Source organism: Haemorhous mexicanus, chromosome 2 (genome assembly GCF_027477595.1).
Source record: "Haemorhous mexicanus isolate bHaeMex1 chromosome 2, bHaeMex1.pri, whole genome shotgun sequence".
Classification (NCBI taxonomy): domain Eukaryota; kingdom Metazoa; phylum Chordata; class Aves; order Passeriformes; family Fringillidae; genus Haemorhous; species Haemorhous mexicanus.
Genome location: NC_082342.1, coordinates 108,036,632 through 108,063,208, shown reverse-complemented (window position 1 = coordinate 108,063,208; position 26,577 = coordinate 108,036,632). Strand labels below are relative to the sequence as shown.

Genomic DNA, 26,577 nt, shown 5'->3' with positions numbered 1-26,577 from the left:
ATATTTAGGAATGCTTCGTGGTTCAAACTGGTAGGATCACAGGAAGAATTATATTTTGCTTTCTTTATAAAGTTACCAGCAATAAGACTTATAGATACAAGGTTTCTTTTTAAATTTTACCCTGAACTTACATTAGTGAATAGGGCAACATTCTTCAGGATGACATTAGAATATAACTGATTGGTTTTTTAGATTACAAGAGGAACATCACAGTAAAGGATAAGACTTTAAAAAACAACTGAAAAACCTCAGGACTCTCCTAAAAGCTTACATGCTCCAGAAAGAAAAATGCTATTGTATCTACCTTTAACATGGGTAAGAGATTAAAAAAAAAGGCATCTCATCTGATCATGCCAGAAAAATGCAAAAACTGCATAGCAACCTACCCGGGAAATCCTACCAATATATCCAATCTGTGCTTTGTGTCCATTTCTCATGGCAATCTTTTATCTGGGAACAAAGCCACAATTACTGAAACAGCTCTGCTTGTATAAAGTAACAGCGTGTCCAATAGGCAACAAAGACTGGCTCAGTTCTCAGAACAAATAACCTGGCTGGCTCCAGATGAGCTTGCTCAAGGAACAGCAACAACACTTCCCTCCCACACAGAGCTGGGTCTAGCACAGCCCAGACACCACCTGGATACCCAAGGAAACCTGTCCAGACCCAGCCAGGGGATGTGCCCAGCTCTGGGCTGGCTTGGATAAACAAATCAAAGGTTGTCATTTGTGAGTTCACCTTTGAAGAGCTGACATTTTGAGTTCCTCACACAGCACTGGGCCAGAGCAGTGTTTTTGCTTACCTTGATGATGACATCCAGCGTCCAATATTTCAACTACTACTTACTGTGATAAGCTGATAAATAAGGGAAAGTTCAGTTATAGTTATTATTTTTAGGTGGTCAGATACTGAAGAGGATGGTGTATCTTGTTGGCACCCAGAGAGAATATATGAATCACATATGAAGAGAACAAGAATATATGACAAAATATGGCAATTGCCACTAATAAGGAATTTATCACTCTACCTTATTTTTGTCACTTTACCTTATTTTTAAAAACAGACTTAAGCACATCAACAATCAGACAATGAATTTATTTGCAGGATACATTTATCATACATAAAAAACAATACTTATTGTTTGGTTAATTAAATAGAGAAAAAAGCAAAACAAAATCACAATACATTATTCAGTGTTCCATATATTTGTTAGCTGACATTTTCAAAATGAAGCTTTCTTTTTTTCCTGTTTTTTAAAAAACCCATGATCATGAACAATGCATAGTGGGAACAAAGGGTCTAGAAATCTAACATTCCACAGCTGTGAGTCAGTGTGAAAAATAAGGCCATGTAGAGGGAAAAAAATGCCACAGTGAATTTCTAAACAATACATATTCCATTGACAGGCTTCAGATAAGATCAACTGAGTATATGAAATCTAAAAACAAAGTAATGTAAGGAAAAGATGAATTTAAAATATTAACAAATAACTTGGAAATAGATTTTCCAAACAGGCTTGGAAATAGCCTCCAAACTTTCAACCAGTATCAATGAAGATCAATTACACTACGATGCTGCAAAAACCATCCCAGGATAAACATCCAGAGGTGAGAAAATACCCAAGTCCATTTTACAAAATATGCTTCAACTACCCATGCTACTTATTCAGCACATATTTATTGAAGGAATGACAAAGTGTTAAGAAAAAAAGTTTGACCACCAGTCACTGAAAGATTCAGTGAAGGGCTGAAAAACATATCTTCCTGCTCTGAAATGTTAATTACAAGTTCTTTTCAGGTTTCATGACAATGTAAATGGAATGGAAGGAATTGCAGTGTCATATCCTGCTCTTTGTTCCTGTCCTTTCACACCAGGTCAGTAGTGTGAAAGTTTCATAAAGCTGCCATGAAGTGAAGTCCTTCACTGCCCTTAAACGCTGCCATCTGCTCTTCACATGATGGAGTGGATGAGCTCAAGGACCAGGAGTCACAGAGCTGCTGTTCTGTGGCAGCCCCCAGTGCAATGTTCCCAAATGCTGCATTGTGCAGGGTGTGTATCCCAGGTAACTCAGTCACATTAAATAACTAATCAATACAACACGTCACATGAAATTCAGGATCAAGAGGGTATAAAATATTTGCCAATATTGGGTCTTACCTGTGTTAAGATTCAAGATTCCTTACTCACAAAATTACAAGAACAAAGCTGAGACAAGACTGGTTGTGGAAATTGGTCTGAATGCAGGTGTACAGAAAGCATATTTTACAACTAACTACTTATATCTAGAGTTTAACTCACATATTTTAAAAACAATTAAATACGGACTAGGCTATATAAACCTTTATAAGCCTTCTTCATCTGTCATTAGTGATATCCAGATCTGTATGAAAGCTCTGAATTTGTAAGACATACATAATTTATTTAAAAAATATTCCTACAGGTCACCCTTTGACATCATGTAAAATGTATGGGGAGCTATGGGAGTGCTGGGATTGTTGATGTGCTAAACTGAACAAAACATATCCTTGTTAAAAGAAAGCTGAAATACCCTGGCTGCCATGGAGAGCTCTGTCCTGAAAACTTTATTTAATCACTATGCTCTACAGAGCCTCGTTCATCGCTGTTCTCCAGAACAGCACAAACAGCAGCACTAAAGAGTGAAGGCTGACCTTATTTAATTGCCCTGAAAAAGCTGTGTTTACTGTCCTTGTAGCTGAGGTTTCATAGAAATAAGAAACATGTTTTAAACATCAGCTGAACAAAACTCATGTAGCTGTGGTTACGTCATGTCCCCATCACTTGTCTTCTGTAATAAAAAGAAGTTAAGAATTGCTTTTGGGAAGAAAACTTAAGTCTCTCTTTTCAAGTCCAGAGAAAACCATAGAGAGAATTCACAGAGAGGAGGAAAAAGAAAAACAAAAGCCTACATTGCAGGATATGGAGGATTGCTGCAAGCTATCCCTAAGAAAGCACTAATCCATCCTATGGCTATGTATGTGTCTGTTATACAAATGTATGTATACACACATACCCACAAATGTAGAATTATCACATTAGCTATTAACATGGTTGTCACAGAAACTATTGACACGGTTGTTTCATTCTAAATAAAAAGGATGAGTTAACAAATTTTCCACTGTGGCTCATAATTTGGGATGACTAATCTGCAAGTTTGTCTATACTTTTTCTACTGAAGCCTCTTTCATTTAATTTGTACAGAAGCAAGCTGGTTTCAAATTCCTAAGCTAGCAAAGAGCATGTAACATCCCCCATGCTAAGGAGTTTGCCATTTTCATGTCATATCATGCACTATCAGAACATGCTATGTAAATATCTGCTGATATAAAAAACAACTTCATTTTTAAAAAAAAGTAGAACAATGACTATATTATGGAATTCTTCTGGAAATTTGCAAACAAAAGCTAAGTATAACATTTCTGAATATTAGACATTACTTTTTCCATCTGATACAGATTTAAAATGCATAGTATATACATAAATAATAGCAGCCATCCCATCTTTATGAGTGCTGTGTTTTATAGTCCAGTCAATATGCCCTAAAATTATATTGATGGATTCCATATGAAAGATTCTGAGGGGCTAATTAGAATAAGAAGGATTTAATTGAAAGACTTCCTATTTTTACTAAAACAAAACACATATCAGAAATACGGATGTAAAAATCCAACACACAAAAATCACTCTGTACTTTTTGTTTTCTCTTGCTAAATAAATGACCAAAACCCAAGGAAAAATCATCCCAGGAAGTATATGTATGGCACATGCTTATCAGAATGTAATCCATATGTCAGGATTATAGAGAGTGAAATTAACCCACTGAACAACTTCTTCTTAAGAGAGTAGTCCAACCTGACTATTACATTTGTCTGCACTAATCAAAGATGTGCTGGGTCACCATTCATACTCAGTTTGCCTAAAGTCTTGATCTAAAGAACCTGTACATACCTAAATCAACCCTTACTCAATCAAATTTTAGCATGTGGAGAGATGGACTCATGAATTATTATTAAGCACTTCTAGTACTTTCTCTTCCATACATGATATCTATGGTCTGTACAGTGCACTAGTGTGTCTGTTTTGCCAAAGCCATGACCAATGTCTTCTCCACTCTCTACTTCCTTATGAGGTCAGACACAGACTGAAGTTCTACTAAGTAGAACTGTGGCTTTCACTGACTGTGTAAAGTACACTGGCTTTAGCTTCATTTGATAAAACTTCATGTTTTGGAAGCACACTAAATAACCAGGAACAGCCAGCCTCATTATAGCAGTTGAAATTTGTGCATGCCAGTTCAGAAGCTTTGGGTTTTCCCAAATTTGTTGCCTACATTTCCATGAGAGGCACTATGCTAAAGGATTGTCCCAAGCCATTGTAGTCAACATGAATAAATAAATATCAAACTTGACATGTTTTGAAAGTAAATATCCTGTCTTACTAAACTACATTAAAACTTGTAAGTCCAAATTAAATTTTTGCACTGTAGATTGGATGAGACAGAGGAAAGTGTTAGAGAGCCACCGAAAGGAAGAGCTCAGATCAGTAAACAGCCACTGAGGTGGGAGAGCAGTCTGGAACAGAGTCTCAGAGCCAGGCCTTGTGCAAGGACCAGGCTGCTCCTGTCCTCGTGCCCACCGAGGGATGGCAGAGTGGCCCACCAGAACTGCTACTCTGAAACCTCTCTGTGTTTCCAGGAGTGATGACAAGTTAGACTACAGGGTGCAGTTTGCTTTTCCTTTCTTGCACTTGGTTTTACTTTTAATGGTCCCCAAAGGGGCCAGCTCACACTGGACTGATTCACCCTCTCCTACCAGGACCTGTCCCAATTTGCCTGGGTTGAAATGACTGAAAAGGAGAGGCACAGGCCAGCCACCCCACAGAGGTGAACTTCAAGGGCCCACCCAGCCTGTGGCAGCACTGGAAGGGGATGTAAACTAGCCAACAGCAAATAAATAAACATGGTTTCTCATTACTGCTTGCATCATTGTAAGAAAGGAGTGCATCTTAAGTGTGAAAGCTACTGTGCAAAAGTACACATCAGTGGGCAAATGTAAACACCACAGAGTTACGAATCTGTGAAGGAACTGGGCTCAGCCCCACTTTGAAATTACCCAGGCTTTCACCTCAAGTGCCAAAAGAATCTATTTCACCTGGTCCTGGATGTTTCAGTACTCCCTGCAGGCCAGGATCTGTGAGCTTAGGTTCCATTTCAGTTCGGGTGGAAAGGCCATTTCTGTAAAGGAACTCTGAGCTGCTGCAGCTCCTGTGGGGAACACTGTATGAGGCAGAAGTTGCAGGGCATTTTTCAAAAATGCTCTATTTCAAATATTTAGGCTCCCAAACCAGAGCATTTTTGTTTAAATATCAGCCTATATTGAGGCAAGGCTCTGACTGAACCTGGTTTAGATAAACTAGGCAATATATCACAGGAGGAAAAGACATGAAATATATAATCCTATTGGGTACAAAACATTACAAACCTAAAGAGCTTCAAAGCACATCAGACATACTTCAGTCAGTAAAACACTGACTGTCCTTCCACTGTTCATTTAAGAACAAGGATATGGTCTGTATTCATCTCAGGAAGCAAAGCCAAATGTTTAAATAGTTAAAGTCACAATCATATTCTTCCTCTAAATAACTCATATCTAAGACAAGCTAAATATCTTCGTTAGCTATCTTTGAACAGAATTAATTGTAGCAAAGGAAAATTACCCTTTGAAATACAGAAAATCATCAGTGAGTTACTGTACATATTGCATGCATAGCATTAGAAGATAGACACCATAAAAACAATAGGTTTCACTTTCAACTGTGAACAGGTAGAATACAGTATTATTTTCTGAGTAAAACACCACAAACATTACACATCACTTAGGAAAACTGTGCACAGCATACTTCAGCACTCAGAAACTAAATTTCAGTTATCTTGTAGCTATTGCTGACAAATATTGCCTTTAAAAAAAACTTCAGCTGTGTCTGATAACATACAACTGAAAGTGTAAGCAACACAAATGTGAGCTTTGTTATCCTCCCACATGCTTCATTTTTAGCAGACATTGGCACTTCTCATCTACATACTGAGGACAACATTCCTCCAGTCATTTTGGCCAGGTGGAAAGGAAAGCCACTAACCCAAATGGCTGTTTTCTCCCCATTAACACATGGTAAGCATTTACCTAGCTTTTCCCCATTTTGAGACCAGACTTTAGGGCTTCTTAAAATCCAGTTTGGTAGAATACCAGACCACAAAAACCAAAACAAGTCACTGAAGACTATGCTGATTGAGAAATTATCAGAGCTCACACAGATGATTATTTAAATTATAAAATAAAACTGGTTTTTTGTCCCACTTTAAAAATGCTTGAGGCAAAATAATTCCCTTATTTTGAGATCTGAATTAATGAAGTCTGATTTTTTCCTATGAAACCTTAAAATGCGATTTCTCCAGAATGAATACGGTGCTTAAAGAGTAAATAAAAAGGCCCCTACTTTTTCCTATTGGATTTCCCATGACCACAGGCATGGTGTTATAAAGTTTTAAATTAAAACAGCAACCACCAGTTGATTGTTCTTTCAGAGTCATATTAAGGGAATTATTTCAATCTCAGTACTGGACAAATTTTAAAATGTAATGTATTCATTATTTCTGTGTACTTTGAGAACTGATGGAAGAATATCCGATGTTCTAGCGTGCTGTCACCATCCAAAGTCCCAGTGCAACATTGGCAGCCAAAAGTGCACTACCAGCAAGCAAAATCAAAAAGCCAACAAGCTCTCTGTTTTGTTTTTCTACAATCAGGGAGCTCAGTGTGGCTTCCAGGAAGGAATTTAATATCCACTGACCATCCAAAGCGAAGCAGGGTACAGCGTTGATAACTGCCAGTGCTCCTGATAGTGAGATGAGGTACCTGGTTGAATGTAGTTAAGGCTCATTGAAAGTATCTGAGAAAATGTTTAAAAAAAAAGTAATAAAAAATAAAGATATATGTATTGTATTTCGAGTATGCACAGAGAGACATACAAAGGTTGTTTTTCTAGCTACCTAATTCTGTATCACAGAAATTATGTGAGTAAAATTAGTTTTATGCCATAACACACCCACTCAGGGAACTGCCTTTACAGATTTTTATTTTTTAAGAGCTAAGTTTGGATACTTAAACCTGCAGTCCACACAACTTGAGTGAAAGCAGGAGACAGCAAAACCACCATCTTCTTTGCTTGCTTTGTGTGGTTTTGGAGGATGGTTGTAGCTCTGACACCATGCCTGATCTAAGAAGGTATTCTAGACCCAAGTATGAAATCATGATTAGGAATATTTTCCAAAACACACCCTAGTAAATTACTAGAATATCATCAGAAATCTAACCTATCTCTCCTACTTACCTGTCAGCCAGAAAAGCTGAGTGGATTTCTGTACATGTGTGTGCACGTGAGAATGAGGCACAGGCAGGTAAATTTCACTGCTGGTTAAAGGCTTGCTAACTGCAGTACCTACCTCCATCCTGAATAGCCTGGCAAGAAGACACAGTCAGAAAGCAGCTGGGGCAGTGTGAACCTTGATGTGTTCTCAGAAAACAGGAGCTTATGGGCTACCTTTCCTCTGGTTCTATAGACTTGTTATTAAACTGAACTACAAAGTTTAGTTACTCTATGGCCACGCATAAACATTTCACTTCCTAAGGCTAAGGATTCCTAGATTTCCCACATTCAAGTCTACTAATCTCTAAGTATGTGGATATATAAAATCTTGTTAATTAATAAGCTAGAGTTAATTAAATTATCCTGTTTTTGAACAGGAATTTCATTTTCTTTTGAAGGAAAAAAAAAACCAAAAAGAAAACTACCATATCCTGTTATTTAGTTCAGTATAATGACACAAAAATAATAAAACTCTGATATTGCAAAATTAGCAAGAACAGCTAATTTTTCCTGACTTAAATTCAGGCTTACTTTGGCTTCCTTGTCACATCTGTTAAAGCTCACCCTCAAGAGTTAAAAAAAGCACTGACCAAAAATATGCTCTTAAGCACAAGAAAGTGAGAGATTTCATTTTTAGCTTGGCACATGGACAGTAATCAATGCAGAGATGGGATAAAGATGTCAAATCTCTACAGAAATATTTTAGGGCATCCTGTCTAAAATGACATCCAACTGAAGTTTTGAAGGTCACTTAATTCTGAACAGTTGTCTTCTTACCTTAAAAGAACAAACATACTTCAAAGGATACTTGCAAAATGTCTCTATCACCACAGGCAGATTGATACTTAGAAAGTTTTGTCGTGGTACAAAACTGCTGAGACTTACTGAAATGAAAATACACAAAGCATGAAAAGTCATTCCAGGGTTATAACATTATGAATTTTAATTATAATTTTGCAGAAAAATCACATGTGAAATGACCCTCTTCCAGGACAAATAATCTCTATAAGGGTTTGATTGGTTTTTTTTGTTTTTACAAGAGTGCAGCTATTATATTTTTCTTAAACGTGGCCACTATCACAGTAAAGTCACTACACAAAGCACAATTAGCATTTCAGTAAAACTAGATCTAAAATACAAATTTTCAGAGGCATCTTTAGTCATAAAGACTCCACTGTATGATTCCGGTATTTTTCAAAGAAAAGAGATTATAGTTACCAGACTTTTTCAACATATGCAGTCCACATGCACACAGTGGGTGCACACGTGTATTTTTTCTGAAGGCCAGAAAAAATTTTCTCTGGTAGTACCTGCAGCAGATCCCCCTAAACTGAGGCTGAGCTCATGGTGTACAGGAGAGGGGGAGATAGGGAGCAGAATTCTGGAGTCCCTCTGAGAAAACAAAGGCTACGAGGGGAAGCACAGTTGCATGACACAATACCAGTTAGCTGATGCCTCAGGTTTCACTTTTACATTTTTCAGATTCTGTACTGCTTAAGTGTGTAGTTCTGAGCTTCATATAGTAAGCTCTCTTCACAGAGTAGGTAGACAAAACAATTCCTTCTCTAGCTGGGGACCAAGGATAAATTACCCAAATCTCAGGCACAAGAGCAGAAACACTGGTGGAATGAAAAGAGAAAAACAAGCAGGATGGGACTTCACAACCTAAAGCTATAACTGGACAACTAACTCCCATATGCAAATGGACCAGAACATATAAAAGTGAGAGACCCCGTAACCAGTTGTCCATTTTGTGACCATTCTGGATTCATCTTGGGTATAACCCTGGCTGGGCTCTTGTGCTGCCCAAGGTGTATCCATTGAGGTCTTTTAATAAATCCCTACTTTACTCTTTAACTCTTTCTAGCCTCTGTTCTAGGTCAGCCTTCACAAGGCATCATAGTATATCAGTAGCTTCTCTTCTGTGTTTAGATGATAAGTGACTTCAAGATATAGCTTGGTGCAACTCAAAAACCTGGGAGGTGGGACTTAGCATCCTTAAAAATAGTGACTGGAAAATTGCAGGGTCATGATCTTGAATACTTTATTACTGTATACACTGTTCTTTGACAGTGTACATGAACCTTCAGTAGACTGCATGTCAAATGTTTCTAAGAGATTCTTCAAGGCAGGTGCAGTAGTTTGAGACCTGCCAGAAGGCACTATGTTAGTACAGGGATGTTCCACCTGGGTAGCATTCTGGGTCTGCCAGCACCAGGGACTGTTTGGGAACCATTCTGTGATAGCTGCAAGAAAAACATCTTTGCTAATAAAAGGAAGGCACAGTAGGCTCTTATCCCCAGAAGAAGAGGTTAGGGTAAATTAATGCAGAATTAGAAAACCACCTTGAGAATAAACTTGCATAGTTTAAACCACCAATACTTTCTCTCTTTAAAGAACAACTTTAGATGGGAGTTGCCAGCCACAATGGCCTGAATTTTCCCTACCTATGTGGAGAATAGTTATAGCCATAAGAAATACATACCTCCACAGAGATATTTGAAGGCAAGAGTTCAAATCCCACTCAATACAAACACCCCTTGGGAAAGGAACAGTTTAACCCACCCTTGGAAAAATTTCAACCACAGGCTAAGAGAACACTGGAACATAACATACCAAAAGTAGTGCTAAGTATATCTTACTTCAGAATGAGATCAGATTTCTTCAGGTTCACTAAAGAATTCAAGGACACAGTAACAAAGGCAGGGGAAAGCAGTTCTAAAGTCACATAAGACAGAGAACTGGTCCATTTAGCCACATAAAGACATTTTCTTCTGTTAATAGATGACCTTCTGAGAAGTCCAACCAACAAACACACCATGGGTTGGAAAGATATGGACAGCAAGGAGAACCAAAAAAAAAGAATGGGTTTGGTGTGGCAACAAGCAGAGAACTATTCAGTATCAAAACTGCCAGTGTGCTTGAAAGTTATGTTTTTGCTTAAAGATTAAGAATGACCTTTGATTTAGGGGAACTGAGAGAAAATAAATCTGTTGGATGACTAAGTGAAGACCACAACAGACAGAAATCCTGCATACCACCCAGCTCAGAAAGTCAAGTCAATCACAGAATCATAGAATGATCTGGGTAGGAAGGGACCTTAAACATCATTCTGTTCCAACCTCCCGGCACAGGCAGGAACATCTTCTAGACCAGGTTGCTCAAAACCCCATCCAGCCTTGCCTTGAACACTACCAGGGATGGGGCAGCCACCATTTCTATGGACAATGCTTCAGTGCCTCACCATGTTTAGAGAAGAATTTCTTCATTGTATCTAATCTCTTTCTAGAAGAAAGCCTGTATGATAAGTCACCTGGGAAGTTCTTTGAAACATTCTATGTGTTTTTCAAGCAGTTTTTAGTACCAAGGCATTACGGTGAAAAAATAGTTGAACCACAAAAAAGCCCCAAAGATACAATTTTTTTTTTCTCTTATACCTATTCTACACACAGAATTACTTAACTAAATGCAATATTTCATTAAAATACTCTTTTAGTCTCATTTTAAAAATTACATTGGTTAACCAAGCAGACACTACAGCCTTCTGCAGCATGATACAGGGGATTGCCCCAGTGCAGGTGCAGGACCTTGAACTTCATCTTATTGAACGTCATAAGGGCTCTTTTCAAGTTTGTTCAGGTCCCTCTGGATGGCTTCCCATCCTTCGGGTGTGCCAACTGCACCACTCGGTGTGGCATTGTCTGCAGACTTGTAGAAGGTGTACTTGATCCTGCAGTGGGAGGCCCTGTCCCAGCCCTTGGGTGGAGCTGCCCTATGGGATGGGCTCCCCTGCTTGGGAGCACAGCTTCCCAGGAGCACCCTGAGTTCCATCCCCCCACAGGCCCAGCCTGGCTGCCTGCTCATTCCAGGGCCATGAGGTCACACAGCCCCATGGTGCTCCAGCAGCTTTCCATGAGCACCCTGAGTGCCATCCCCACACAGCCCTGCCCTGGCTGCATGAGACCATGAGGTCACAGAACTCCATGGCACTGCATGACCATAAGAACCAACTGAACCAACTGCTCAGCCCCCATCCCCAACTGCAGCAGCAGTGTGGTGGAAGGAGGACCATGGCCCTTGTCCAGCATCTTTTCCTCTCCCTCCTCATTCTCTTGATGGTCCTGCATTCCGGGGCTGCCAACTATGCTCCACAGAAATCACAGGAAGCAGGTAAGCTGCCAGCACTGGTCCAGCCTTTCATGGGCTAGGGGCAGTCTTCTCTCCAGTGCTTTAGTGAGGGATTCCTCTGCATGACCACTCTCCTATTAAGAGAGTCCCAAGGGTTCATCTCTCTTCCAGGGGTGTTGCACATTGTGCTTGAAGAGTGTTGAACTGCCAGCTCAGAGGTCCCCAGGTCGTCCTCTGCAGCTCTGGCAATCCACTGACATCTGGCTCCCATGTTGTTATCTGACCCCCATCCAGTGCTTCTGTAAACAAAAGTAGAAGATCCCAATACACAATGGAAACACTTCTCTGTGCTTGCTTCTAGCTGATTCTTTAGCAGATTCTCTGGCAGCTTGGAAGAAAGATGGTTTGGAGCCCTTGGGCGAGCTTGGAGCATGTAAGTTCTAAACGTCCCTTCTTTTGAAAGAATAATTATCACTAATGTGTCAATAGCTTACTAATGAGCAATTTTCTTTAAGATGTTGAGGCTGATGGCTTGCAGAAATCTCCAGCCACCAAGCATATGCAAAATCCCACAGGTAAGTTAGCTGGAAAAAAGTACATTTACCTTTTCATCTTCCCTCCATGTCAAATGCAAGTTGTTCATCCCAAGGCCAATGCCAGCCTCTGGCATGGCCAGGTAGTTGCTGTCCTATGATCAGCACAGAATGGCTGTGTGGCAGCAGGCTCTTTCCCCAGTGCCTACTCTTGGATGTCCCATCAGCAACTAAGCTGAAAGTGTGTCAGGTTCAAGATATCTGGATCCCATTGCGGAGACAATGAAAAACAGGACTCCTGCACACACATAGCTTCCCCTGCAGCTCCATCCCAGAGCTAGGCCTGAGCACCTAGATGACTGAAGCAGAAAAGTAGCCCCAGACAGGATCCCTCTCATGAGCTGAGGTCCACATTAGTGTTCTGACTCGTATATTGGGCAAGGAAGCTGGAGGGAACCTCCCCATCCTCCTGCATCCTCCATGCCTGTCCCATACTGAGGCTTTACCTGTATCTGCTTTTTGGCAGTTCTACCAAAGTCTGGAGAAAAAAAAGAGAATATGAAAGCTGGTCAATCTCCTCAAAAAGATCCAAGGCATTCAGGTACTGAGCAGTCCTGCTGGGGTCCCTTATGGGGAAACAGATCCTGAAACCTGGGAGTGGCTGAAAGGGGTGCACATGCTGGGGAAAAGGCAGACAGGGAAAGCAAGGCTCAAGTGTCTCCTGTGAAGGCGTAATTCCATCCCTTTAGGGTGTGGGAGCTGGCCCAGAGAGGGAGAATTGCATGTGGAACTTCCTGATGAGTTTTTGCCAAAGAAGTGACTGGCCAAGCAGCAGTGCTCCCCAATCCTCATCATTTGAGCTCTGTTCAGAGGGACAACCTATCCCCAAAGGGTGGGAGTATGCCTCCAGGACCAGCACTGGGGGGAAAAGAGAACATTCTGGTGATATCAAACATGCTGTAAGTTCATGAGTGGTAAACTGGCAGCAGATAGGCTAACACTTTGAATTGCTCTGCAGAAAAGGCTGGAGAAACAACCAAACAAGATCCTAATGCCCATGAGCACATTGAAAGTATTTTCTGTGGTGGAACATGCTGTATGGTAGGCATAGTGATAATCGTGGTTGCTGTGCCAGCTGGGATACTGGTGTGTTGTTCTCTTGCAACCTGCTGGTGGTGTCGGAGAAAACGGTGAGTCATCAATCCCCTCACAGCTCCTGCTTCCTTCAAAGGCAGCTCACAGCCACAAAGCACTTCTAGTCGGGCTGCTGCTGCGCAGTAAGTTAGGGGTTGGTTGAAAAACTCTGCTGAGGCTTTTGCAGCTGTCAGCAGCTTTAACTGGCCTCTTATTTTCTGGGTCTTCTCCTGGGGAGCCTACTTGGACTGTAGCCAAATTTGTTTGCTCAAATTGAGCCTGCCTGGACAAGAGTAGCTTGCATGAGCGACAGGCAGAGGCAAAACAAAATCAGGATGAGAAAGAGTGAGGGGTAATATTGTTCTAGAAAGCAAGAGATGCATTGGCACCTCCTGCTGACCAGTGATCCCGCCTGGAGGAGTCCCCCTGCTTGGCGGTGCCTCTGCCAAGGTGTGCCAGCAGCTCCACTCACAGCAGTGAGCCCTGCCAGCTCTGGGTCCTGCTGTGGTGGATAGTCCCTGTGTCCCACCTGCAGCTAAGCCACCTCCTCTCTCCACAGGCGTCTCTTTGGAGACCAGGAGGAACGCGCACGCCTGATCACACACTCAGACAGCCAGACCAGTTCACCTGAACCTGCCCTGCCACTGCAGTAGCCCTAAGAAACTCTCACACATCTGATCCCTCAGCTGTCTCTGCACCTCCTTGGCTGCCCTTAAGCAGCTGTGGGAACTGCCCAGCCCCAGCCACAACAGAAACAGCCCCCTCCACTCCCAAACCTGGGGGCCCAGCCCTCTGGACAAAGCTGAAGGTGGGCATGCCAGGGTGGGGGTTGGGCTGACAGAAGCACAACCAACAGCTTCAGGGATTGGCTTTTCGTCTCAATAAAAGGGACAGTCTTCACACAAGTGTTTGTATAGTATCACAATATCCAGAGTTGGAAGGAACTCACAAGGATCATCAAGTCAACTCCTGGCCCTGCAGAGGACATCCCCAGGAGACACACCATGTACCTGAGAGCATTGTCCAAATGCTGCTTGAACTCTCTCAAGCTTGGTGTCATGACTGCTTCCCTGGGGAGCTTGTTCCACTGCCTGACCACCCTCTGGGTGAAGAACCTTTTTCTGATACCTGACCTAAACCTCCCCTGGCACAGTTTCAGGCCTCTTCCTGGGGTCCTGTCACTGGTCACCAGAGGGAAGAGATCAATGCCTGTCCCTCCACTTCCCCTCGTGAGGTTGTAGACCATCATGAAGTTTCCTCCAGGAAACTTCTGGAAACTGAGGAAGCCAAGTGACCTCAGCTGCTCCTCAAATGGTTTCCTGTCTAGACCCTTCACCACCTTTGTAGCCCTCCTCTGGACACACTCTAATGGTTTTATATCTTTCTTACATTGTGGTGCCCAAAACTGCCCCCAGCACTTGAGGTGAGGCTGCCCCAGTGCAGAGCACAATCCCCTCCCTTGCCCAGCTGGCCATGCTGTTCCTGATGCTCCCAGGACACAGGTGGCCCTCCTGGCTGCGAGGGCACTGCTGGCTCGTGTTCAGCTTGCCACTCACCAAGACACTCAGATGTCTTCCTGCAGGCTCTCTAGCCTCGCATTATCCAGTCTGTCAGTATGCACAGGTCAAGTGATATCCAAAGCAAACAACTTGTCAAGTTGAAGGCTGGTATCAGAACATCTGATCAAAACTCCTGTTCATGAGCCAAAATAGCAAAATGGCTGAGACAGCCAGTGTATTCAAAGGTTTCAAAAGACACACACTGCAAAACACTATAGTTTCAAAGCCTGCCTCTTGACAAACACCTAATGGCCACTACCATCCTGAACCTGAAATTATGCCTACATTGAGAATGGATCATTGCTGTTCTACCCTCTTCATTACAATAAACTGTTGTCCCTGACAGCCACTAGACATGGATCTAAACTCCAAATATTGCTGCTGAAGCAAGCTCCAAACACAGAGAAACTCTTCAGGAAGTTGCTGGACTGAGCTCTAGAGACTGTAATATTAAGCAATGAATTCTGTGGTTGCAATGGATCAAACCTAATGGTAGTAGGCAAATCTGTCCTCTGAAGAATAACAAAAGAGTTAAAGAAATTATGCTCTACAGACTTGTCTTCAAAGACACTGCTGGGAAGAGGTGAACAGCAATGAGCCCGGGTGAGAGAAAACAGTCACTGTTTTCCCACTCTAATTAAACAATTCTTTGACCTGGAAATAACATTTCTTTTGTTGGCTCATGCTAAATGGTGTTGGCAAATATTGAGAAGGATTCACAACAGACACAATTTTAATTGGAAGTGATTTGGAGACTAGGTTGACCAAAGAGCTTTTCAAAACTTCTTCATGGGGGAAAGGGAGGAGGAGAAAGACAGCATGGCATGAGATATTTCTGTGTGGTCTCCTGAAGAACTATAAATCCTTTAAACCTGGGTTAAAAGCAGTGAAGGACCATCCTCAGTTATAAGGGTAAACAAGCTTGGAAATACTGAAAGAACGGGCTGTAACAAAAAGACCTTCACCAAGGATTGTTGTTGCTCATAAACACACCCAAAGCCAGGAAGTGCCTTTTTTATTTTAAAAGACTTGGATACAACAGGAGTAGGAGACTGGTCAAGCTTGAGGAAATGATCTCTAGGTAAGTTCCTTCTTTTTGTGAAGAAAATATTACACTTTTGGTCTGTGATGGGTAAGAGTAACATTCAGGGATATGATGTTTCCTCAAGTAGTGTGAATTCCTAATATAAATCTTAGTCACCAGATTCTTCCCAACCAATGAGGGCCAGAGAAGGAAGCAAAAATGTTGCAGTATTAGAAATCACATGAGGGAATAAAACCCCTCATATATAATAAAGAAGAAACACTGCAAATTTGTATAGCAGTACTGACAGGGCCCTCCATTTCAACCTTACATAGCAACTGTCCAACAGAGGAGGAACATAACTGGCCTGCAATAGGAAGAATTTAAAAGACTTAATACCATGTGTATTGAACCAAGAGTATGAATTTATACTGGATAACATTAGATACTTTTTACAGAAAGAATGCTAATTAAAAGCATTAATGTGTCTGTCCCAACAACATGCACTCCTAATCATCCTTCTGTTTTGGTTTTGGCCAAATCTCCAAATCTCCTGTAAGTTCATTTAGGATTATAAATCTTTAAAATTTTGCTATTTTTAAATACTGGAAACAAGTGGTATATATAGCCTCCATATCAACAAAAACATTTTTGCTAGGATATTTTAATTTGAGGCAGCAGAAAGATTTAATAGAAATAAACTGTAAAGACTATTTCTTCTAAGCAACTAATATAGATATACTTTTTTTAAAAATATGTCACCTGGAAGTTACCTACAAATGAAAATATGAAATAATTACTGCTTTTCCATAAATCAGGACTACCATGACAACAATACAAGCCTAAGCAGAAAATAATGCATGCATAATTTTAGAATGTTATTCAAACAGTGACATTTCTAGAGAAAGTATAGTCATAGTACACATAGTACTACAATTCCCATATTATGTTGTGTGTTAAATATAGCACCACTCTAAAAAGTAATGTTTCCTGCAGGCAGAAAGATCATGCTAAAGAATAAGGCATTTCATTAAAACATATTCCTATTTCAAAGCTCACAGCAGCAGAAGAAATTATTTTCTTTTTTTAACTGTAAAAAACAGTTACCACATTCTGATCAGTCACATTTGGGAAAAAAAAACAAACAAAAAAAAAACAACCACACCAAACCTGTTGGCCCCAGCCAGTCCTGTACAGTGCAATGCTAAGCCTGAAATATTTAGAAGTTGTTTCACTGGAATGAAACTCTACAATGGCACAGCAGACTGCCTGCTACCCAAGCCAGCATCCTATCATTTTGGCCTAGTGTTTTTCCAAAGGGAACATAAGGGAATAGATTATATTTGCAGCAAAGATGGTAATAAAATTAATCTTCTAGTTTTCAAATTAATACATTCAGTGCACAATTCCAAGGGTAAATCACTTTGAAATTCTACTCCTATATGTGTATGCAAACAGTATTTTCACAAAGTAACTTCTTAAAGAAGAACTACCTTTTAAAATGCCATAACATTCTTTTCTGACCTCTGAAAGACTGGCAGGTTCAATTATTCTGCAGAATTACTACAGTGGGAAACACCAATGAAAACGCCATTGCTCCAATGTATTGAAAAGAGAACAACATCAATTGTTCTTCAGTACCAATAGTTCGTATTGTTAAAGACCAAGAAAAGGAATTCTGAATAATTGTAAAACTCTATTCTAAAATATGTTGCTGCGTTTGAAATAAATATCATCAGATACAGTAGGGTGTGTTGGTAACACACAAATGAAAAATGTTTTCCTCTTAAATGGCATAAGGCCAGAAGTAACAAATGAAGAGATCATATTTTGGGCTTATATTAGAGTATATTATAAAAAAAGTTGAAATAAGTAACTCCTCAAAGAGTATCAAATTACCAGTATGGAAAGATAAAGACTGATAGATTAATTAAAAATATGGTATCCAAGAATGTTATTTGATTTACACCACCAGATTTCATCACTGCTTCTAAAACTCTTTTGTACCTAGTTCCAGTGCTTATTCAGAAAAGTACAATGCCTTCCTAAGGAGACACTTCCAAGGTAGTACTGCTGTCTAAACTCACCTCAAGAATTTCAGCTGTCTGTGAGGAACAGATATCCTAGCAGGAAGGGATAGTAATTTAACACTTCAAATTTCTTAAAGCCCATCTGCAGCTAATTTTCACCATGCCACTCAAGCTACCAAGTCCGAGGTTGATGAATTTGTTCATTCTTTCCATACTCACTTCAGGAGCAGAAGTACTTTTTATTTATATAAAATGCCCAAAGGAGAGTCACAGTAAACTTCAAAGAAAGGAACTAAAATTTTAAATGTTACTTAATTTGGGGCAGTCAAATGAAAAAATAAATCCGGAAAAAACTATACTGTGATAACACTTGTGGCTCAGTAGTCACGAGAATCTGTCACAGACACTTGGATATAAGTGTGATTTAAGCAGTTATGCTAATATTCCAGGCAAGGTGTTGGAGCAAGGTGCCCTAGAGATTTTACAATAGCATTTTGAGACATTTATGTGCTAGGAAAATGCATGCACCTGGTTCCTATGACTAACCTGAATAAGATCTGTTCCAGAAATAGCCCTTTCATAGTTTTCTGAAAAAACAACCATCACATATCACATATGGTTTCTATTACCTTCATAACTCAGTGCACTGTGAACATTTTATTTTAGGTCTGAGTAGTCCATGTCTCTCCACTGGCTGTAATAAGAAATGGATTCTGCTTTAAACAAATTAACTGAGAAGCACTCTAAGACCTTGTTTAAGCAGGCAGGCAAAGGAAACCATATTAGAGATTGCTTTTGCTAAACTTTAAATAAATGATACCAACCTGTGTACTGAAGATGCATGGGGTGTCCTACGTAGAGCATGTCAATATGAGGTGGATGCTTTACCCTGATCAGCCTTGTTTGGTTCTCCAAAGAAGGAGTCACACAAAAGCTTGGCACAAAGTCCTTATGGCAGTCCATGTTGGTTCGACAAACTTTGCTGGCTTCAATAACTTTTCGTGCTGGCAGACAGGCATACTGCAAAGGGCATTCAAAATCATTATGAAAGGTGAAGGTAAGCTATTTTCCAGCACATCAAAATAAAAGAAGCAAAAGATACTCTTCATGGGCTTATATCAGTGAGGCATTTATTTGCTTAAAAGTAAAATCTAATTTTTTTCCCTAGCTTTTTGTTGTGAAATCCTGATGAATCTCTACCTGATTCATATTCAACCTGTCATTCCATATTTTGTAGTGTGGAAGAGAGGGTCTGTTACATATACCAAAATAAAAGCAAACTATTTCTAGCAAAGTACACATACCACAACAAAAAATCATGGTATCTAAACATAGCTCAGCAATTTCTAATGGACAGAGCCTATATCAGCATCCTAGTGACTTACCTGTTGAAGTTTTAGCAAATAAACCAACAAACCTACCTGGTGTGTGGTAGCTAAGAAATCATTCTCAACTAAGATGAACATAGGACTCAATGCACTGCTGTGCCCCAACCCCTGCCTATAACACTCTTCCACTCTCTAAGTCTGACAGACCAGATCTTTCTTGCTCCCCATGGGCCAAAGACAGTACAGCAGAAGGGAACAGGAAATTAGTTTTCTCCTTCATGTCTCTTGGAAAATCTCAGTGACACTTTTCCTTTTGTTCTAAAAATAGAAGCAAGGAATCATAATCTACTATTTGCCTTAGGAGGAAAAGCAAAAGTAATTTCTACCTTCTCAGCCTGATCACTGCACTCCCCATAACATGTGAGTGTCAGACCCTCACCATTAACCTTGATACAAATTCCTTCTGGAGGAAGGAGGAGAAGACGCACTTTCAAAATGGACACACGTTCAAAAAACTTCTGCATAGCACTGCAAAGACCATTAAAAAATGTTCAAAAATCACAGCCAGTCTAAAGACACTTCAAAGTCACAAGGTCTCAAGCTTCCCAATGCTTTTCTTTCTTCCCTGTTCATAAGTAGCAACTACAAGCTTAAGAATGCCCAGGCTCAATGGGAGAGTGATTTATCAAATCTTGCTGCCACTGCCATATTTCAAATGAACCACTGGAATGTGTTCAGCTCTTAGTGGTTAAATACCCTGGAGTAGGAAGTTTACCACTGTAGAAACTATAAATTATAGCAGATTTGGAAAAAAAATATTTGAATTTCTTCAGATATTTATCACTAGAGTCAGAACAATAACAAACTGGTATGTGTAGAAAAGTTTACACAGTTGATTAGTGTGTTTTTCTGCTTGTAAAGAACCAACAGAAATATTCCATCACAGTCAGTATGGAACACATATTTTAAAAAACATTGATGTATTTTCATAGAATCATAGAATGGCTTGGCTTGGAAGGGACCTTAAAGATATCCCATTCTAACCCCAGTCACAGGCAGGGACCTTTCCCTGGACCAGGTTACTCAGAGCTCCATCCAGCCTGGCCTTGAACATTTCTGGGGATAGGGCATCCACAGCTCTTCTGAGTAACCTGTGCCAGTGGCTCAGCACCCTCACAGTAAAGAATTTCTTCCTAATGTCAGTTTAAAGCCATTCCCTCTTGTCCTATCACTATAGGTCCCTGTGAAAAGTCTCTCCCCAGCTTTCTTGTAGCCCCTGTAGGCACTGGCATGCTGCTAAACCCTTTTCTAAGGGAGGAAGGCAAAATCCTACTGAGAAACTTTGTTTCTACATGACAAGAAAATGAACATAGTGAAAAAAGATTGAAGTATGGGTCCTTATTTTGAGAAACTGGGCAATTTCTAGGACCTTCTCCTGCATGTTTTTAAATTTAGGGGGCAGCACTGCTGACTTCAGACAAAATAACTGAACAGACAGTCCAGGGCCTTGCTTTCCCTGTAGTGCTGAATACATTAGAAGACTGAAACACCAAAATAAGCAATTTCGACTTCTCAAAAGTTTTTTCTCACCAGTATTGTGCATACAGAATACTGACAATGACTGAGCTGTCTTTCTGCCTAAAGGCATGAGGTCTCTAAGATTTTTTATGATTCTTCCAGAGACCCCCTGTTTAATTATGGGAAAAATCATAACTAGCACTTTGTGATTTTTTAAGCTGTAATTGGGAAAACAGTATACATGCACACCTTTATTACAAACTGTAGATATTCTTAAACAGTTGAGTATGCTGTATAGGTGTGGGCAAATATTACTAATTTAATCTAAAAAAAAATTGGATTTACCAAAGAGAATTAGCAGTTTAAGTAACTTACCATATGGCTGTCCAACTTATTGCTGTATGAAAAGCAAATGTCTGTGAGGCTGTTGTTACTACAACATTCAACTGTGCCATCAAGTCTTCTGTAAACTACAGAACATAGGCATAGAGCAAAATAATCAATATTAATTCCTGAAAAAATTAGTCTCTGAATAAAGTAAAACTATTATTATTATTATTAATTATTCTGCAGCCTTCAAGAATTACACTAATTCACAGTCTAGCTGAGGCTCAGTCACAGCTACAAAAAAAGCTTCACCACCAACATGTGAATGTCCCGTGATTTCAGTCATGTGACATACTGACTTTTTCACCTTTATAAATCTCCTTGAGATACTGAGAATCTACCACTGCATTATTTTGAGTATTACAAGTTGCAAAAGACTTTTATATCCATTGCCCCTAACTTGCACCAATATTTGGCATAGAAATTTGTTAGCTACTACTGTACTGATTTCACGGGCTGGCTATGGAAATGGCCAAGACTCAAAACATACTTTTTACATCACAAAAGCCTTCCAAGCCTTGAAGGCTGCAGCAGTGAACAAATGATGTTTTAAACCTTGATTTAACTAGTCTGGTAAAGAACCTTTGTACATATGCTCTCGAAATGAATTAAGCCTAACTTGCTGTCCATCTGAGACAAACAGACACACACAGATGCAGAAGAATGGTCACGGTAAGGATCTGTATCACAGCAACTGCAGTCCCTTCCCAGGCAGATCAAGCCTGTGATACAGGCTGCTGATTTATCACTGCATAACCTGCAATCCACTGACATGGAGCTTTATGCCTGGGGCTTACAGGTGCAAGCACTGTACCGTACAAACCTTTTTCAAGTACCCTGAGGCTAAGAAACCACATATTTATTTGAATAGCAAATGACCATGAAATTAGTATTCTTATAAACTACATTGAAACCACTTTTTTTTTAATTTCAAAAAGTTCCTTAGGGCATTGTTTTCTCTCTAGCTTCAGTACTCAGATAGTTCACTCTCCATTTGTTTTATAGTCAACTAGATGGAGTCCATTTGCTATATACATTTTTATCAATATTCTGTATTTATGTCAAGTTGTGAACTGTCAAGATTTTGATAAATGACAGCTGCTCAAGACCAAACAGAGTTCATTTAATTTCAGAGGAATATTTCTCACTGCTGGAGGCTTATGACTCCAAAAATGCAGACAGACTGGTCTGATTAGAAGGCAGCAATGGGGACAATGGGCTGCTAATACAATACAGCAACCAGGCTTGGAAGCAATATTGAATCTCCAGCACTAAGCCTCTAGTATTCCAATCTAAATAGGACTAGTTCATCTGCAAAATATGCAGTTTTATTACCCATTACTCCAAAATTGCACTTCAGAGAACAGCAGAATCTGAGGATATATATACCTACATCTGAGAATTGGTTCTTGCCATCCCTGCCCAGCTGAAAGCATGGGCCAAAGTTGCACTCCTCTCCAGAGGCATAATCCAAACTGTCAAACCATGAAAGCAGGTTCTTGCCCATACTCCACTAGTTTCCAGTTTAAATATTGATCTCTGTATCAGCTATAACATCACTTTCTTTACATAATAAAAAAAAGAAAAAAACCAACTTTTTCAGCCTCATGAAAGTTCTATAGTGCATCAAAACCACGGACAGTCGAGTTGCCTGACCTCCTGTTTATTTCCAGGATGATGGAAAAATGCAGTGACAATTTTAAAGCTCTAAATAGTATTCTAAAAGCTTTGCTCAGCAGCAGCCCCTTACCTCTGGAATTCGGTTTCCATGAATGCTTGTATGAAAGAAACTTTAGAGAGCTTCAGGGCATGTCACAAGAAGCTCAGCCAATTTAACTTGACTGTTCTGTTTTGTTCTACTCAATTTTTGTTTATTGTTCTAGTTTAGTTCAGGTTTTTGGTTTTTAGTATTTTTTGGTTTCTTGGGGATAAGCCCTTAGAGCAACAAGCACTCTAATGTATAAAAGGAAACAGAAGGAAGTAGACTGACTTCCAGAAGCAGTATGTGCAATCCAGACAAAACTGAGTTTATGGGCAATGACATAAAACCCTATAGGGAGACATATCTGAAGAATCGACCATAATAAAGTACATCATTGGGTTAAATCATGTAATTTGCAATGTCATGCTTATCAAAGCTATGAGATAATGTGAAATTTACATCTGCAGAAGATCACGGAGTTGATCCATTTTACAGAACTTAGAGGAGATAATTGTACTACTAAGAACCAAGTTCTGCAATATCCTGAAGAAGCAAATTTTATTATTCAGATCATAAAGGATATTTGTACAAGATGACTGAAAGACAAGAGAAATTCCCATATCTAGCCCTCTCTCACTTTCAGATTTCACAAAACAGCATGGCACATTGGTAATTGCTTAAGACAGGACAGCAGATTTGACTTACAAGAAATTTGACCCCAACAACAAATTCTAAATCCAAAATAGTCTTTAAGACATGATTAAATTAAAATATAAATTAATTAACATACAAAATAATGAGGAGAGCACCTTAAGTCATACCTCTAGCTGGAAAGCTTAATTGCTGTAGGGTGGCTGCACTTACACAGTAGCCGACCTGGGACTTCTCTGAAATATCTCCCAGACAGGAATTCCAGTCTTCCACATTATAAACTGGGCAGTCTTGTAGGTTAGTGACAAGGTCTCCCACAAAAAGACCTCTTGGTCCATTGGCAGGAGAATCCTGAGAAGAACAGTGAAGTCAGTCATATTACTATAGGAGGATAAACAAGGATTAGTTTACAGTTCGCTGAATACTATGAAATCCTTAGGTTAAGACACTAAAAAATGGGCAGGAAGGGGAGGGAAAGGGAAGTCTTCAGGCGTCGTGGACACATCTTCAAATTTGAGTAATTATTTTCATATAGGTAAGAAAACTCACAACATATTAAGTTCAAGTAACTTAAATTAATACCCATATTATACTTTTCAAGAAAGCCGGTGTACCTATATTTTCAAAGGAAATAAAGCATTATAAATGTCACTCTCTCCTGAGTTTTATTAATTGACTTTTAGGTCCAAGAAAGATTGGATCCTTTCAGCTCTGCTGTTCAACTGTGCTGTATTTGATTAAGTCAGAAAAAAATCATTCCTTTCCAGAATCCCAGAAGTTTATCTCTACTTCGCTTCCAGCTGACCAAACAAGGAAATCAGCTCAAAATAATCTTTAACATTGAAAAAAGATAGCAGTAACTGGAGTGATAATACAATTTCCAGTAGATTTGATTTGTGCCAATACTGAAAAACAGTTAAAACCAGAAATAAACCTGCAAACTCATCTCAAATGTCTCAACAGTTTTATAGTATGCTAATTAGTCTATCATTATTCACACCATGTTCCTTTATTTACTTATACTAAGATACATGAGACTGAAAGGAAAACTTTAAGCAACAAGTTCAGTATATAAGAATCTGCAAAGAGCTGCACTGACCAAATCTGATTGTGGTAATAAGAGATACAGGTACATTTCAGATCACAAAGCATATAATATGGAAACAGCAAATATCCTTCTTACCTCTGCAACCTCAGTGACAAGTGCCCCAACACCCGTGTAATAGAAAGGGAAAAGAATGGCTGGCAGCAGAAACAACACCATGAAACTGGCAACACCAAGAACAAAATTATGCCACACTCCTAAAAAGAAGGCAAAAAAAGTTTCTAAATAAACACTAATAACAAAAAACTGTTTTTTAAATGATCCTACAGCTGCCTTCTAATTACCTTTCTTGAAATTATTACTGCAAGAATAAATGAAGTTCATTTGAACATAGGCATAAAAGAAGAGTACATAGATTACAAACTTTAGCTTCTTTTGCCCCTTTGCAAGGGAGTTTTAGAGAAAACTCTAAGTGCCTGAGAATTATACTATCAAAAAAGACAGGAGAGCAGTAAGTCCATTTTTAAGGTGTCATTCTAACAGGTTAAGATTTCATGTACCTCTACTTTTCTAAGTATGAGAGGGTAGTGTACCCAGAAGAGAAATGGGGCTTCTGAATCAATTATTAAAATACAGTTTCTATCTACAGAGTTGTCTTCAATCATAAATATTAAAAAAAAAAAATCAGTGGATTGAAATACATTATGTATTACCTTCTACCACAATAAACTGTTGAAATTAAGAATTTCAATAAATGGGCTTATTTTTGAAAAAATACTGTTTGTCCTAAAGAGCAAGATGTCTGAAATTTACTTGCAATTCAGTATTTATGATGGTAACCTACATTATTTCAATTAAAATTATTACATGTATATGTGCCAAATGAATTTAGGAAATTATTTGAAAAAAAAAAAAAGGCTTCTTCTACAACAAAATATGGACCTAAAAGCCCATGAAGAAACCAATAGTACAATCAGCACTTCCTGACATGTTTTGGGGAACCTATTTGCAATTGCCATCTTTATAGTATGTGGTTCTCCATAAGAAGCAATAAGCCACTATTATAAGACACAGCTGGTGCTCATCATCAAAGCTTTGTGGCTTTCCACATTCAGCTCTACACAAATTTTCTCATTAGTTTGTGTTCTTGGACAAACAGTTTTGTATGAATAATGCAGGAAAACTTCAGTGTTGAACAGTCTTCATTTCCTTCTTACAGTTCTTCATCCTGTTGTGAGCAGTTTGATTCAATTCTGTACTTACAGTGCAGTTCCAGCACAGGAATTCAATTAAATATATTTACAAATGTATTAAAGCTATCTTTCCTGCAGTGTATATAACAGAGAATCATAGCATATGGCAGACTTATCTCCCCTGTCTATCTCCACATCCCACCTCACCTTCTTTTACACTTCTATTGCTGCAGAAATGAGAGACATTTTTGAAGTCCTTGAAGTAAGTTGCCATTTCCACTGGTACACACTTCTTAAAGTATTTTTTTCCCTATAATTTTAATTGTATCTCATGGAAAGGCACTCAGATAGAGGAAATGTTTTTGTAATCAGTTCTCCTTATCTCACATACACACATTTATTTGCAACAAATCCAGAAATACTGAGCAAATATTTTAACTTTATTGTTTTAACCTTTTTATCTTAAAAAATATTTTTTCAGCTTAACACCTTAACAAAAGACAAAAAATGTAAAATGGAAACAAAATTCTTTTCAACAGTGTGGCTGCTACACAGAGTAAACTGAAAAAAATCCCAACCCTTAAAAAAATAAGAAAGAGGTGATGGAACTGCTAGAGAGTGACAAGGAATACTTTCAAACAGTTAGGAAAAAAGGGCCTTGCTACCAAAATTGACACCATTTGCTGTGTGGAATACAGCAAGAAGTATAAAAAAAAAAGGTTTACAAACTCATCCCAGGTGATCCACAGAAAAATAAACATGCTCCAAATCAGAATACCTGTAGAGGCATACTGCTCAGTCTACCTTCAACTTTATCTTGCTAAAACAACCTCATCCTTGGACATCTAATTCCTTACATCTGAGAAGAGACACTTTACACAACCCTAAAACACCTTAAAATAATT

The 26,577-nt window shown here is 39.3% G+C and overlaps 1 protein-coding gene across 9 annotated transcripts in view; it reads right to left on the bottom strand.

The window, feature by feature from the left end:
* The window catches only part of MBTPS2 (membrane bound transcription factor peptidase, site 2), a 52,412-nt gene that overhangs the window by 9,962 nt on the left and 15,873 nt on the right, over positions 1 to 26,577 (bottom strand). For 2 of the 9 annotated variants that reach the window (XM_059839893.1, XM_059839886.1), the window contains exons 6-11: positions 24,618 to 24,736; positions 23,605 to 23,785; positions 21,070 to 21,164; positions 18,673 to 18,868; positions 8,249 to 8,324; positions 1,077 to 6,929 (exon numbers count right to left, since the gene is read on the bottom strand). In XM_059839893.1, the coding sequence (XP_059695876.1) occupies positions 6,707 to 6,929; positions 8,249 to 8,324; positions 18,673 to 18,868; positions 21,070 to 21,164; positions 23,605 to 23,785; positions 24,618 to 24,736 (890 nt within the window). In that variant the 3' untranslated portion in view covers positions 1,077 to 6,706. The other 7 variants (XM_059839890.1, XR_009485484.1, XM_059839889.1 and 4 more) reach the window with 7 other exon arrangements.